This window comes from Athene noctua, chromosome 5 (assembly GCF_965140245.1).
Source record: "Athene noctua chromosome 5, bAthNoc1.hap1.1, whole genome shotgun sequence".
In the NCBI taxonomy this organism is placed as follows: domain Eukaryota; kingdom Metazoa; phylum Chordata; class Aves; order Strigiformes; family Strigidae; genus Athene; species Athene noctua.
The window spans coordinates 39,769,410-39,782,941 of NC_134041.1; the positions used below are offsets into that span (position 1 = coordinate 39,769,410).

The window sequence follows — 13,532 nt, forward strand, 5'->3', positions numbered from 1 at the left end:
GAACTCCACAATTTGTTAAGTCACTAAGCTTCATTCACCTTTTTGTTTCTTTACAATACTATGTAACTGCTTGAGTTTGGGATGCAATTTGATTTAATTCTTCTGTTATGATTTATGCTCCAGGCAGTTAGAGACCGTTCACACTGGCGTCGTTTGTTCCTTCTCATGCTGATATGCACACGTTTAGATTTGCTCCAAAGGAAGCCAAGACAGCTTATAAATAAGCAAAATGCATCCATGCTGCAAGGACTTGGTGATTTTGAAAAGATATTAGCACCGCTAAAGGAGTTTGGTTTGGTTCTGCTGTTCCAAACTTTACCTCGCCTTGCAGTTCTGGAAAGTTAGAATCTTCACCTTCACTTAAAGTCCTGCAAGCAAATAGCTGTGCTGCCTTAACTACGTGCTCTCAAAAGTAAAACGCATCTATCTTTCGTGTTTGCAGCTGACAATCCAATAACATTTTCTACTGTGTGTATGCTGACCTGCATTTTCTATTGCTTATAACCATGTATTTTCAGAACAGCTGTTTTTCTTCAATCTTAGGAGCGACATACGCCTCATTACAGCAAACCTAGATGCCACCTTTGATTATTTTGCAGGTTAGACTTTTTCTGTTATCTAAGTGAGGAAGGGAATTTTTTTTCCCAAGACCATACTGGGAAGACACATTAATTTTTAGCCTCCTGCCACTCTGGGAAGAGCACAAGGAGCTTTGCTCAGGTTTTTAAGTTATCTCCTGGGAGTTCCTTTGGTTTGAAAAAGAAAAGGAGTTTGATTGCTACAGCGTTTGTAGGAAAGCAAGAGAACAGCTGCCCCGCTCCACTGCACTCATTGCAGGGAAGGCAGCGGAGAAGAGTTTATGAACTGTAATTACCAGCTTACCCACTCAGGCTCCTTCCTAAAAGGAGAATCATTCATCATCCTCTTTTGTGCTACCGACTCCTTAAAAGGCCTACTCGACTTTAACTCCAGCGTACCCCACCGCAGCCGGGCTCCCCAAGAGCCCGCGCCAGGGCCACCTCGATGGATTTCAAAGGGAGCATTGCGCCGCTCGCCGGCCTTATTTGGGAAACCCGAACTCCGCGAGGCTTGGCACAGCCTCAGTGACCGAACCAGCCCTCCTAAACCTGGAGCTCTGACAGAGATTTAATGAGCAGGAACCGCAGATTACGATGGGCTCCTAGCACCGGCGAGGAACGGGAACGAGAGCGAAAAGGGAGGGCGGGCTGACGAGGCACCGAGCGAAACTTGCAGAGTCAAAAACAACCCCGAAGCGGCCCGGCGAGGAGCCCTCGGAAGGACTTTGCGCGTGTTTGGCGTAAAGATCTTCAGGAAGGAGGAAAAGGAAGGCCGGGGAGCGAGCGAGCGATCCGGCGCAAACCAGGCGGGCAAGTCGCCAGCAGCCCGGGGACCCCCCCGCCGGCGGCCCGGGGACCTCCGCCGGTACGCGCTCACACTCGCACACACTCACACGCAGTCATACACACTCACTCACACACACACCCTTCTGTGGCCAGGCAGGGCGGGGGGCGGAGCGGCGCCGGGCCCCCAGCAGCGCGGCGGGCGGGAGGCCAATGGGGGCGCGGCGCCGCTGCCGGAGCGCCGGGAGCCCCTCCCCGCCGCTGCCTGCCCAACTGGGAATAAAGACAGATAGCGGCGCAGGCACCGACCGGGCGGGCAGGGACAGCGCGGAAAGTTTCCTGCGGAGCCCGCGGGCAGCGGCGGCGATGCCCGTGCTGCGCGGAGCGCTGGGGCTACGCGGGTGCCGCCGGCCTTAGGGGGAGCGAGAGTAGCGCGGGGCCCGGCAGCGAGCCCCCGGCCCGGCCTCCCCTCCCCTCGTCTCTCCTCCGGGCGGCAGGGAGGAAGCGCCCCGGGCAGGGACGGGAAAGCGGCGCGGCCGGAGCGCGGGGAGGGGGAGCGGCACGGCGGGGACAGCCGCCGGCGGCGGCAGAGCCCGGGGGAAAGATGAGCTTGTTGTCAGCCATCGACACCAGCGCCGCGTCCGTCTACCAGCCCGCCCAGCTTCTCAACTGGGTCTATCTCTCGCTGCAAGACACGCACCAGGCCAGCGCCTTCGATGCCTTCAGACCCGAGCCCTCCTCGTCCCAGCACCCCGACCTCGGCTACACCAAGAGCCCCCCGGAGCTGGGCTCCTCGCTCAGCTCCAGCTATCTCAACAGCTTCTTCCAGCTCCAGCGGAGCGAGGTGAGTCCGCGCCGCCGCCCGGCGCGCAGCCCCCGGCCCGCCGCCCCCGGCCCCCTCCGGGCCGCAACCGCCATGATGCCTCCGCGCCTCCCCCCTCCCCGGGCCGGGACCGAGCCCGCCGGCGGGACGGGGCAGCCCCGCTCCGCGCCCCGCACGGCTCTGGGGGGGGGGCGGGGGCTCTGCCGGCCGCGCAGGCTCCGGCCCCCTCCCGCCCCGCCGGAGCCTGGCCTGTTAGCGGGGGGAGCGCCGGGCCCGCCACTGCTCCCGCCCTCCCCGGCTAACGGGCCGCCGGCCGGGGCGAGGCGCCGCCGCGGCATTGGCGAAGCCGCCGCCGCCGCCTCCCGCCCGCGGCGAGGGGGCCCGTGTTGACAGTCGGGTCAATGGTTACAGCGGTTCCCGTGCGCGGCCGGGACGGGGCCAGAACTGCGGGGGGTGGCGGGGGCGACGCACAGAAGCGGCACTACATCCGAAACAACGGGCAAAAATCCCACCCCACCTTTCTTTTTCTTTCTTAAGTGATGTTTAAGAACTTTAACATAGAGAATATGAGTAGTTTGAGATTAGAGGCCAGCGTTATTTGAAAGGAAGAGACATAAAGAGGAACGTGACAAAAACAGTGAAAAAAGTTTTGCGCACGTTTCATAACGCAAGAACAAGACTAAATGAAACCAAAGGGAAGGAACCTAAAAAACTGGGGTATGCAAAGACAATTCGCCGTGGAACTCCCTGTCACAGGAAGTTGTTGAGGTCAAAGCACTTCTGCATTGGAGGGATTTCACATGCATGGGGATACAGCAAGGTGGCACCTCGCGCACCACAGCTCGCAGCCTTTCCAGAAAAGATCCAACAACGGTTTTACTCTCTGCCATGGGGCTTTTGTCAGAGGCATTCAACAGTGGCTCCATTTGATGAGGGTTAGACGGGCTGTGCATCCGACCCACTGTGGCACTTGCCAGAGAATGACATTTCAGAGTCCTCCCAGTGCCATTTATGTTAAAGCATAGGTTTAAAATGCATTCTCAGTCAAAATACATATTTATGTTCTGTCAGCAAAGGTATGGGGTTGTTCATTAAAATCAAATCGAATTCCCCAGCTGCTCTGGTGTTACAGCTGTTAAGAGCCAGTGTTGTATATACATGTTTTTTTTCCTTACTTAGAAATTCTTTCTTCCTTAAGAATTTCAGAGAGCACATCCAGTCTCAAAACCGGCACTATTTTTGAAAGTATATAGTTCAAAATCCATTCAAAATTATGTACCCAGCCTCATTAAGCACAACAAAACGTACCCAGTTTAAAAATATGTGTATTTAATGCACACATTGGTTTTGCCAAAGGATAAACAGGCAGTAGAATTGTGACCTCCAGGTACCTACCTACCTGTTGATTACAAATTGTAGATTTTGCCCTTCTCTGCTTGGCTTACAAGCTTTGTGGCGCCCAGGTAGCGATAAGACTACAGAGGTTTGGCCTACATGGACCCTCTCCAGACTGGGATACATTCAGGTCTGCGTTTGTTCAAATTGGGATACATTCTGCTCACAAAGGGTCATTTTTCTTCTTTAGAGAAAAAGCAAACAACCAAGTAAATGGAGGCTGCATCTGGAAGCTTTTGAACAGTCCCCGAGAAACAGGCTTATTTTCCTTAAAGTTTCCCCCCAAATTAATTTTCTGCTTCTACTATACCGTTTGCAAGTAGGGGCTAATCCTTTTGTCACACACTCTCCCTTTCCACATGGCTCTCGTTTCTTCCCAGTTTTTTTCCCCAAAACTGTTTTCTCCTTTCTTCTGGAAAAGCATTTCCCCAGTATGCCAGGCCTTCCCCAGGCTCCTGCTTCAGCCCCAGCTCTGAGCGTCAGCCGCTTCAACGCTTCCCCCTGGCCATGCTGCTTTCGGATCCCAGCTGTCACCTTAGCTACATTTCTGCATGGATTCCTGTCATCCATGAGCTGGATGGATGAACTTTATTCTGCTCTTTTTAAGCTCATTTCCCGAGGCACATGAATGACAACAACCAAGAATGCCAGATCTCTAGAAAGCAGAGAGCATTCACTGTTCAGGAAATAAGGATCCATTTCATTCTGTATGAGTATTTTAGTATTTTTAAAAGATCAGGCATGTTAGTTTGTTCCAGTTCGTTTTCCAGCCTGTGACGACAATAGTATTGACTGTGTGGCTGATAGAGAGACTTCTGTGTTTCCAGTTTTCACCTGAACTATGTGTTAATACAGGGTAACCTAAAGAGAGGGAAGGGTTATAGACACCTCATACAGCATGGGAATGCATCTGCCCCCCTGGATGTTCCCTGAAGAAAGTAGAGAACCCTTTAGCTCTCCAGGCAAACACTGTCTGCTTATACAGCAGCTTTCATTCAAAGGTTTAGAAAGCATTAGAGATACTGTTGCTCAGAAAAAGTTCTGTCAATATGTTAGATGCTCCGTTCTTCCCAGAAACTGTAATCTAGACTGCTTTTTTGGCAGGAGTCACCCAACAGTTTCCTACAATGTCACGCTCTCAATTCCTGAGATTCTAACATCTGTTTATTTGCAGATGCCATTGGGTATACACTACGTAAAATTATTTTGGGGAGCATTACTACTGTATGCTGCTTTTGCATCAAGTGGGCTTATGCTATCTTTGGAACAACACATAGCTTTCCACAGTTAAACTGTTGACTGTTTTCTACACAGTGCTTGCTTTCGTTGGCATTTTTTTTCCCTTCCAGTTTTGTCCTGGGCTGGCTTAGCCTGGAGCCGAGCTGTGACAATGATTGACACATAGCTGTACACAATATTTGGAAAGTGACCTAATGAGGGGCCAAAATAGCAACAGATTGAGAAACCATAGGATCATAGGGTGCAAAATAGTCATGCATCCTATATGTTGCCTTCCAGTTGAAAATTTCTGGAGGAGAATGCTTGGAATAAGAGACAGAACTTGTGAAAAGTTGCTATTATACAGGGTTTGCAAGTCTGCTTGGCAGTGCCTGTGTATGTGACTTGCATGCTGACCAAAGGAACAGGACAGAAAAAAAAAAGTGTCAGCACCCACAGAGTAGTCTTGCACTTCAAGATTTTTGTCCTCCAGACTTTTTCCACTGCAATGGATGCCTTCTAAATAAACATGATGAACACAGCTGTTTGGTGCATAAAAGCCCATTGTACCAGGAAAAAAAGCAATAATAAAGGTTTAAACAGTAAAGTGACAATGAGTGTTTTGTTCCATATGCAAGACTCATTTTGCAAAACAGACCTGCTTTAAATAAAACTTTACTGCAGCGTTTATTGTCCTAGATATGAAATGAAGGCATGTTAGAACATTAAGATGCATTAAATTGGCTACTGAATTGAGCTCCGCCCTCATTATAACACCATCCATCAGAGCCAAGTATTTGAGGTTTTGTTGGGCTGGTTACATGGGATTTAATGTGTTTGAGACCCAGCCAGGTAACTGTGGCTTCATGTCATTGAGCAGTATAATTGAGTAGCCTAGAATAAGAGTGTAAGAGAGTCATATGGTATTTTTCTGTACTCACAGTAGGCATCCTACCAGATCAATGCTGACTTCGGTCAAGAAGAGTCAGCAACCAGTAACTAGTAATTACCATATTATAATCCTCAGACTTGTTTCTTTGGACGTAGAGTGCTAATTCTGGTGCAAGCCAATATTTACACACAAGAAGGAGCCTATGTCCTAATGAATTCTTTGCCCATGTACAATAGTCTACATGTCTTTCCAAGATGGGAATTCCTTCCAGAAACCTCTATGGTAGCTACTTTCCAGGCCTAAAACAGATCTTATTTAAGCACAAATATAACTGCATATACAAGTTTAGACCAATAATCACTCTTTTCAAAAAGTAGTTCATGTTTCTGACTCAGGGACTTCCAATCCTTATAGGCAAAGCAAGAACTAATTGGGAATGAGAGAACATGAGCTACAGTAAGGTGCAGATCACGCACTCGGAAAGGAAAATTTGTGGAATTAAAAAAGGTTTAGACAGGGTACTGTGGAAAATAACATTCAAACCCCTGTAAAACAGAAGCAGGTCTGCAGCACTGGGATAAATACTGCTTATCAGGTAGCTTCCCAAAGAAGAAAAGTTAGTATGTCTGTGACATTCATATATTAATAACAACAACAAAATCCCATGAAACACTGTCAGGAACAAAAATGTATGGAAGGAAGTTGCCATTTCTACAGTAAGTACATTTTATGTCAAACTTGTTTTCCGTCTGTCTTTCATGGAATTAGAGGAATACATGCTAGCCTGATAGTTGACGAAGAAAGATCTGTTATTTAGCCTAGATGAATTATTTTGGAGGATGATTATAAGATTTAAAAAAAAAAAAAAACAAAATGTTTCACCATTCTCATAGTACCAAAAGAATACAGGGACTGCCATACAAGATCAGGCCATTGACCCACTAAATTAAGTGTCATATCTCTGAGAACAGCCATGATTAAAATATTTAACAGATAGAAAAAGACACCTTGTAAGAGTCTGCTAACAACAGGTACAGTTTTAGGGCAAATACAACAGAGACACGGATTAGCAGAAATTGCCACATGCTCCAAAACATTTCTGATTCCCTTCATTCTGTGTAATATTGTTAGTTATTCTAACAGAGAGCATATTTCTGATCCACAGAGTGCTTAATGTGCTCAGCACTGCTGTCAGGACTTCTTGCTTCTCACTTGCAGACTAAACAACCACAGTATTATCTCATTTAAGCATAGTTACGGACAGAGTAATACAGGGTACAGAGTGCCTGCAGTACGTGAAGGTATCCTTCAAAAATAGTGAATATTTGGTTTGATTTCTTCATCTTCATTTTTCTCACTATTTTACATGTAAGTCCTAACATTTCAGGGCCCTTATCATTCTGCAAATTTTATTGAAAAGGCAATAGCTCAACAATTCCTTTATTAGAGGAGCTTGATCTCTACCTCAGGATGATTGTACATTACAGATATTTTGTTGCTACTTAAAGTGCCAGTCAACTCCTTTCAGATCTTTCTTTCAAGAAGTTAAATGTCAATTCTCATATTGGTCCTTGTAAGAGATTTCAGGGAGCTGAATCTCTATTGTCAGGAGACAATATGCTTTTGGGGATCTTGGTGGCATCAGCCTCCTCTGCCCTCCCACACAGCCAGCTCAGCTCCTAGAGCCCTTTTGATGATAATGCTTCAGCACAAGCAGCACAGCTTTCACAGCCTACTCTATTCTGGACTCAAAGTCTCAGATCTTATTACATGTATTTGAGCTAACAACTCCTCTCTTTCCATTTTCAGTTGGATATGTGCTTTAAAATTCAGTTTAAGTCTAGAAGCATTCTTTTTTGCTCCCTGTTCTTACTTCTGTAGCCGTGGCCTCCTGCTTTGCTACTGCTGTCTTTGGAAAACGCCCTCTTTTGCCAGGGAGCAAAAAAACCATATGTGAATATACTATAGGAAGTGGATTCTGAAAATAAGATCTATATTTTGTATAAGTGGGAAACTCAAGTTATCATTCAAATTACACTCTTCCATTTGTATTCCCTAGGTATGGCTTTAGACTTCTTTCTATGATTAAAAAAAAAGTGCACAGTACTGCATATGATATATAATCTTATTCTTCACACTGAGGCTGAATTACCTAATAGGAATTTGATTGCAGAAGGGGATACACAAGAGCCAGATTTGGTTCTCTTAAGCAAGTACTCTAAATACAGTTATGGTGCTTTTACTCAGGCTTACCTTACCTGAGTAAGAACAGCAGAAAACTCTTGGAATTAAGAAGTGAAGGCGTGTTGAAGGCGTGTAATCGCCAGAGACTCCTTTGTTGCTTTCTTACCCTCCCCACACCTGAAGAAAATGCTGCTGTATCTCTGCAGTGCACCTGTGCTACTTCTAGCTTTAACTAGTTCCGACGTGATTTACAGCTGGGCCTTAGATCATGGAGACAAAAGTATTATCCACCATAGTGTTCTGCAGCTACTTAGTATCACATCAAAGGCTGAACCATGTTTGGAAAGCTGGCAAGAGCTAAAATATTAATTGCTGAACCTAAATCAAAGTTTTCTAGAAGAGGAGGGCTTTCTCCTTTACTGTTGATTTCTTTCTGTTAGGTAAAATAGAAGATTGACCAATATATGTATTCCTCCCAATTAGTTGAAAACTATTGCTAACTCTTTTAAATCACTTGAGACTTTGTATTTATGCAAACACCTGGGTGAGAGGAGCACTAGCATTCACTTTCTGTCTCATAGATGCATCCATGTCTCAAAAAACTTGCTAGGCAATACATAGAAAAAAAATCCCAACCCATATTTGGAGGCAAAAGCAGGTAGAATTCTTATTACAATTCTATTTTATACACACAACTTTCAGTTACAGTTACTTTATACATTTACGGTGTCTTCCATCCCAAGGCATCCAAAGGGGTGATGTAATGTGTGTTGGGTAATGATTTTTTCATCCCTTATGCTTCTGCTCTGCAGACACTCAGTTATTCAGAATAGAAAAGGAAGATCCTTCTCTGATGAACAGCACAAATTATTAGACAATCAAATCTGACTTGAACCAATATATTCACTGATGAACTGTATGGAATGAATGGATAACCAAAAGGTGTACAAAACTGCTTTTATTCAAAAACCAATCCCTCTTTCCCATCAAACACACACCACCCCCCACCACCCCTTTTGTTGTTGTTTATTTGAGGGATTTTGTGGAGTTGCGCAAGATAGATAGCAAACAACTTTTATCAGTGGTTCTGTTACTTTGATAATAAACAATTAGAAGAAAAGATCGCATTATTAACAGTCACTAGGTGAGGATTAATACAAATAAAAGTTTTCTAGTTCAGAGTTTAAGTGTGCCATAAAAGGGATTTAAGCAAAAAGAATGACACAGTGCAGTTGCAGGAAGATTCAAGCACAGATATTATAAAGCTAAATCATACAATACTGATAATATGTGTTTGCATTTAAACAAAACCAAATGTGCTCTGTTATCTAAACTAGATGCAAACATATAAATTCTGCCTCAAAAGTGATACCTTAAAGCTTCTGAATGGTTTCATGAAATGTAACAGTTGGTTTATTTTCCCCAGGAAAATTTCAAGCAACCTGATGCTCATTTTGCCACTTGCCTGAAATGCCCTTCTTCCTCTTTTAGAAAGCCACAATGAAATTATTAAATTAAATGAGAAGAATATAAGTCTTTGCTTCATAGCAGTCTACTTAGATTCTGTCTGGGTTCCAGAGAAGTTATAATGGATCAAAGGAACCAATTAAGTTTTACAAAGCTGTTCAAATCTTACAGCAATGCTGACATAATTCAGACAGACAGTATTCTAAGTCACAACTTAGATCACTTCTTTTTTCCTGCAGGTCTTTTTTTTTTTTTTTCTCAGAAACATTACAAACAATCTGTGATCTACTAAAAGTAGTACCTGAAATTATAGACAGATTTACTTGAGGAAAGCAGAATAAATGCAGGGTTCCGAGGCCTGGGCTTTGTCTGTGTCCCTCATTGTCTTGCCAGACCAGTGCAGCTGTTGAGAGTTTTGGTGGTTTTTAAGTTTTAACATATCACAAGCCCAGCCCATTACTTTCTGTAATGTGTTTTGGTGTAAGCAAATACTAACAAGTCCAATACCTCAACTAAGAGGAATTTTAAGGAGCCTCTTGTAGACCCATTTGCTTAGCTGTTGCATTGTCTTCTAAACCTGTATCTTAGGAAATACATTTTATGTTTCTACAGATTTAGTTTGAAGATAAGCAAATGCCCTCATGGTCCAGGACTCTTGCTCTCATATCCAAAGCAGAAATATGTTCCTGCTGTATTAAACGACCACCCACACTACTCCCTGCACATGGCAGGATTTGGTGTCTCTTTTGAATGAACACAAGTGCAATACCCTAGAAGGATCACAGGAATCTGGAAATCTATATTTACATCTCATCCAGCTAACTGCCAACCAAACAAACATTCTGAAAGGATCAGCTTGCTCCCATAGATTTCTCCTGCCAATCTAGGGGTTCCAGGTTTCTAAATTTGGTTGCGATTGTAGCAGGGGAGTCGGAGCCTGTATTTCTTCACACTAAGCCAGCCTGCAAGACAACTATTTGTGTGTAATCATTAGGGTTGTGGATACCTGTGGTTGAACGGAAAGCAAAGGAACTATTGTACAGCATTGCATCCTGAAAATGAGGGATTAGTAAGAGCTTTTAAGAGGGTTTGCGCATCAGTGGCCCTTGAAATACGAAGGTTTTCTTATATACCATATATACATTGCAACTGAAATTAATAGAGTAATAGATTCATTCCTCTAACAGACTAAACCTGGAAAAAAAAAATCCTTAAGTCTACTTGGAAATCAGATTACTCAATTGTTATTTTATAATTTATCTGAAGCAGATTGTGAAGTTTTAGGTTTATTCGCTCAGATTGCACTTCACGCTACGCTGTATCACAACTGATTAAGAGGGTGATTTTGAATGTAGATAAAGCTATCTAAAAGCTGGAGCCACAAAATGAAATTCCAGCCTGTCATTTAGTACATGGAAATAATTTATTTTCCTCACTATATTCAATTTAATAAAAGTTTTTATCTTCCCATGAGTGCAGGAACTGAGGCCCTGAGCGCATTGCGAGGGGCCCATTCTGGGCAGATGATGTATTGTTTCTACCTCTGACAGCGACCTTAACTTTGCCTCTTTTAAACTTTGGCAGCCATCACAGAGGTTTCTGTGCCAAGAAGGCATTACTGAATGTAAATGATATAAACAAATCTGTCTCAGACTTAAAGTTCTATTTAACCCAAAATGGACATTTCTTAGCAAAACCTTTCATCACGCAAGAGCTGCACAGGAGGCAAATGCTTTTCTAAGTGTGTCTTGAACAGGCACATATCTGTTTCTGGGTGTTATTTTTCTTATGTTTGAAGTGTCAAAAGACCCACCAAATGAGAGGAAACCCGACTCTTGTTTTTCAAACTGCAGGTCAGATTGAGACAAGATTTCCTGCAGGAAACAGAGATGTTAACAGAAAGTGCAGGGGTCAAAACATGTCCATCCGTTTCTCCTCTCACTTTATGCTGTACAACCTCCATAACCTCCTCCTCATCTCAACAAAATAGGCTTGTTTTTCAACAATGCAGTGCAGTGCAGTGCAAGGCAGTGGGATTGAGGTATCTGTCACAGGCCCTCCCTGTGGCCCTCTCTCAGAAAGGTCAGGGAGGTAGGCGATCTGCAGCCTGGGGGAGACTCAGCTGCAGGCAGTCAAGGGACAGGCCAAGAAATGAAAGCTCCTGTGGGGATGTGTTAAAGTAATTTGCAACGTGAATGGTCTCAGTTGTCCCTAGTATAGTTCTCATGTGTTAGAGCTTCTAACATAAGTGGGCAGTTGTTTAGTGTTCAGCAGATGAAAAGGATCCCTACAGAGCTTGGTGCAAGATTTAGAAAGTTCCTCCAATATTGTGCACCTCTGACCAGAGGAAATCTCTGTGCTCTCCTTTCCTACCTTTCCACATTATGCCATTAAAGGCTTTTTGTGAGGTCCCCGTACATTGTGTAAAACAAGGGTCCTCACAGATAACCACAGTAAACCTTTCCCTGAGGCTAAAGTAAGGAGGATCACACTACTAGCAGAGAGCTAAAAGGCCTATCTGAGGTTCAGTAAGCCTGAAGATGGTGACTGAGCAACTTAACTGTCAGTTTTGTTACTTCTATACCACTGTTAATAGTAGAGGGGAAGCAGCATTTTTTTAAGATCTACAGAGGTGTGAAACTCATTGAAGGCTTTGGATCAAAATGTTAAATATCAGTGGATTTAAACAAGGTGAGATGGTGGCATGCACTGCTCTTCAACCTTGCCATGAGTTGAAGATATACCAGTCACGCACAGAGGAATGTTGCACCCACTTGCTGTTCTGCAGAGTCTCAGCAGTGATAAGCAATTACAACCTGAGAAGCCATAACCAGCTGAGGTGTCAGATCTGGAATAACTAGATTAGACAGATCTATACACTGGATTAAAGATTCATTGTCCTACCATTGACTCACTTCACGACAACTGACAAGTCATGCTGCATTCGTAGTTGTCTCCTTAAGATACTGTTTCTGCTAAAGGAAAGTCCTAGTGCCATCTATCTGAAAATATTTAGAAGTAGGCATTAGTGTTAGAAGTCTAATATATGCATGTATTTATCTAAAACCCCCTACAGAAGGATGAATTAAGGTATACTTGGCTAATCTAACTAGCTAGGAATGTATTAATTAGGGTTTACTTGGGTAATCTACATTTATCTGTGTTTTTAGATGAGGAGCTTGAGAAATTCACATTGTACTAAAGTCAGCCCAAAGACCAGATTTTTTGACAGCTAGCTTAAACATTGGCTTCAGAAGGAGACAGAAGCCCAAATCTTTTTTTTTTCCTCCAGGCAAACATTTTCTTTACTGAGTGATGAGTTTTGATTGCCGTTGTCCAATGATAAAATGTTACTGAGTAAAATCTTAAACTGTTTGCAGCAAAACTATAATTTATCCGAGGAGCTAAAGCAGACGTAACCATACAGGAGCAGTTTCTGAGGTTTTCCAGTTCAGCCCTGATAATTAAACTTCTGTATTTCTTCTGGCTCAAATTAATACAACTAAATTTATGACAGAATTTTCATTTAATCCCTCTATTTTCAGAAGGCTTTGAGGCTGGCCATAAACATTGATTCTGCATTGGACATTTTCTTTGGGGACAAAATTAGGGAACTGTTTTGACTACTTATAAAGAGCTGTAACACAGAAGAGTCACAGATTTGAAGTGCTCTTCTCCACACGTGATCATCTTCAGGTGCAACTTGGCTTTCACACATATTGCATGGCCCCACAGATAAATCACGTGTCAGAAACAAGCCTTGGGGCACTAGCAGAGAAGACAGATATAGGCCCTTAGATTAAGTTTTGTGTATTAGCACATACAAGCCACTGAATTATTGTTTAGGTAGCTTCAGATTTTCCTCTACAACATGAAAATAGAAATTGAGTGAGGGCAACAGCTTATCTATCCTACTGTTTTATCCATGACACAGCACAGGGATTTACTTAGTTCCTATCTTCATGAAAATGCAAGCTGATAACTTAAGCACCTTTTGACATTTCAATGCAGGGCTAATAATTAGCATGGACAGTCTGGTTACTATCATGCATGCTTCACAGACTGGAAAATGTTTATAATTTACAGTATATGAAAACCTTACTTTTCCCAAAGTGATGATAGGGCAACACAACAGCTTTTCCCAAAAAACTTCAAACAGCCATGGTGCCTGCTGACTTAAACTTAACTCTGG

At 43.7% G+C, this 13,532-nt stretch overlaps 1 protein-coding gene across 3 annotated transcripts in view; it reads left to right on the forward strand.

The window, feature by feature from the left end:
• Positions 1-1,649: 1,649 nt before the first annotated feature.
• Positions 1,650-13,532, forward strand: part of ZCCHC24 (zinc finger CCHC-type containing 24) — a 138,963-nt gene continuing 127,080 nt past the window's right edge. For all 3 annotated transcript variants that reach the window (XR_012633712.1, XM_074907126.1, XM_074907125.1), the window contains exon 1: positions 1,650-2,205. Coding sequence is in view for 2 of the 3 variants with exons in the window: in XM_074907126.1 (XP_074763227.1) it covers positions 1,966-2,205 (240 nt within the window). In the remaining variant the exon portion in view is untranslated. The remainder of the gene's footprint in view (positions 2,206-13,532) is intronic.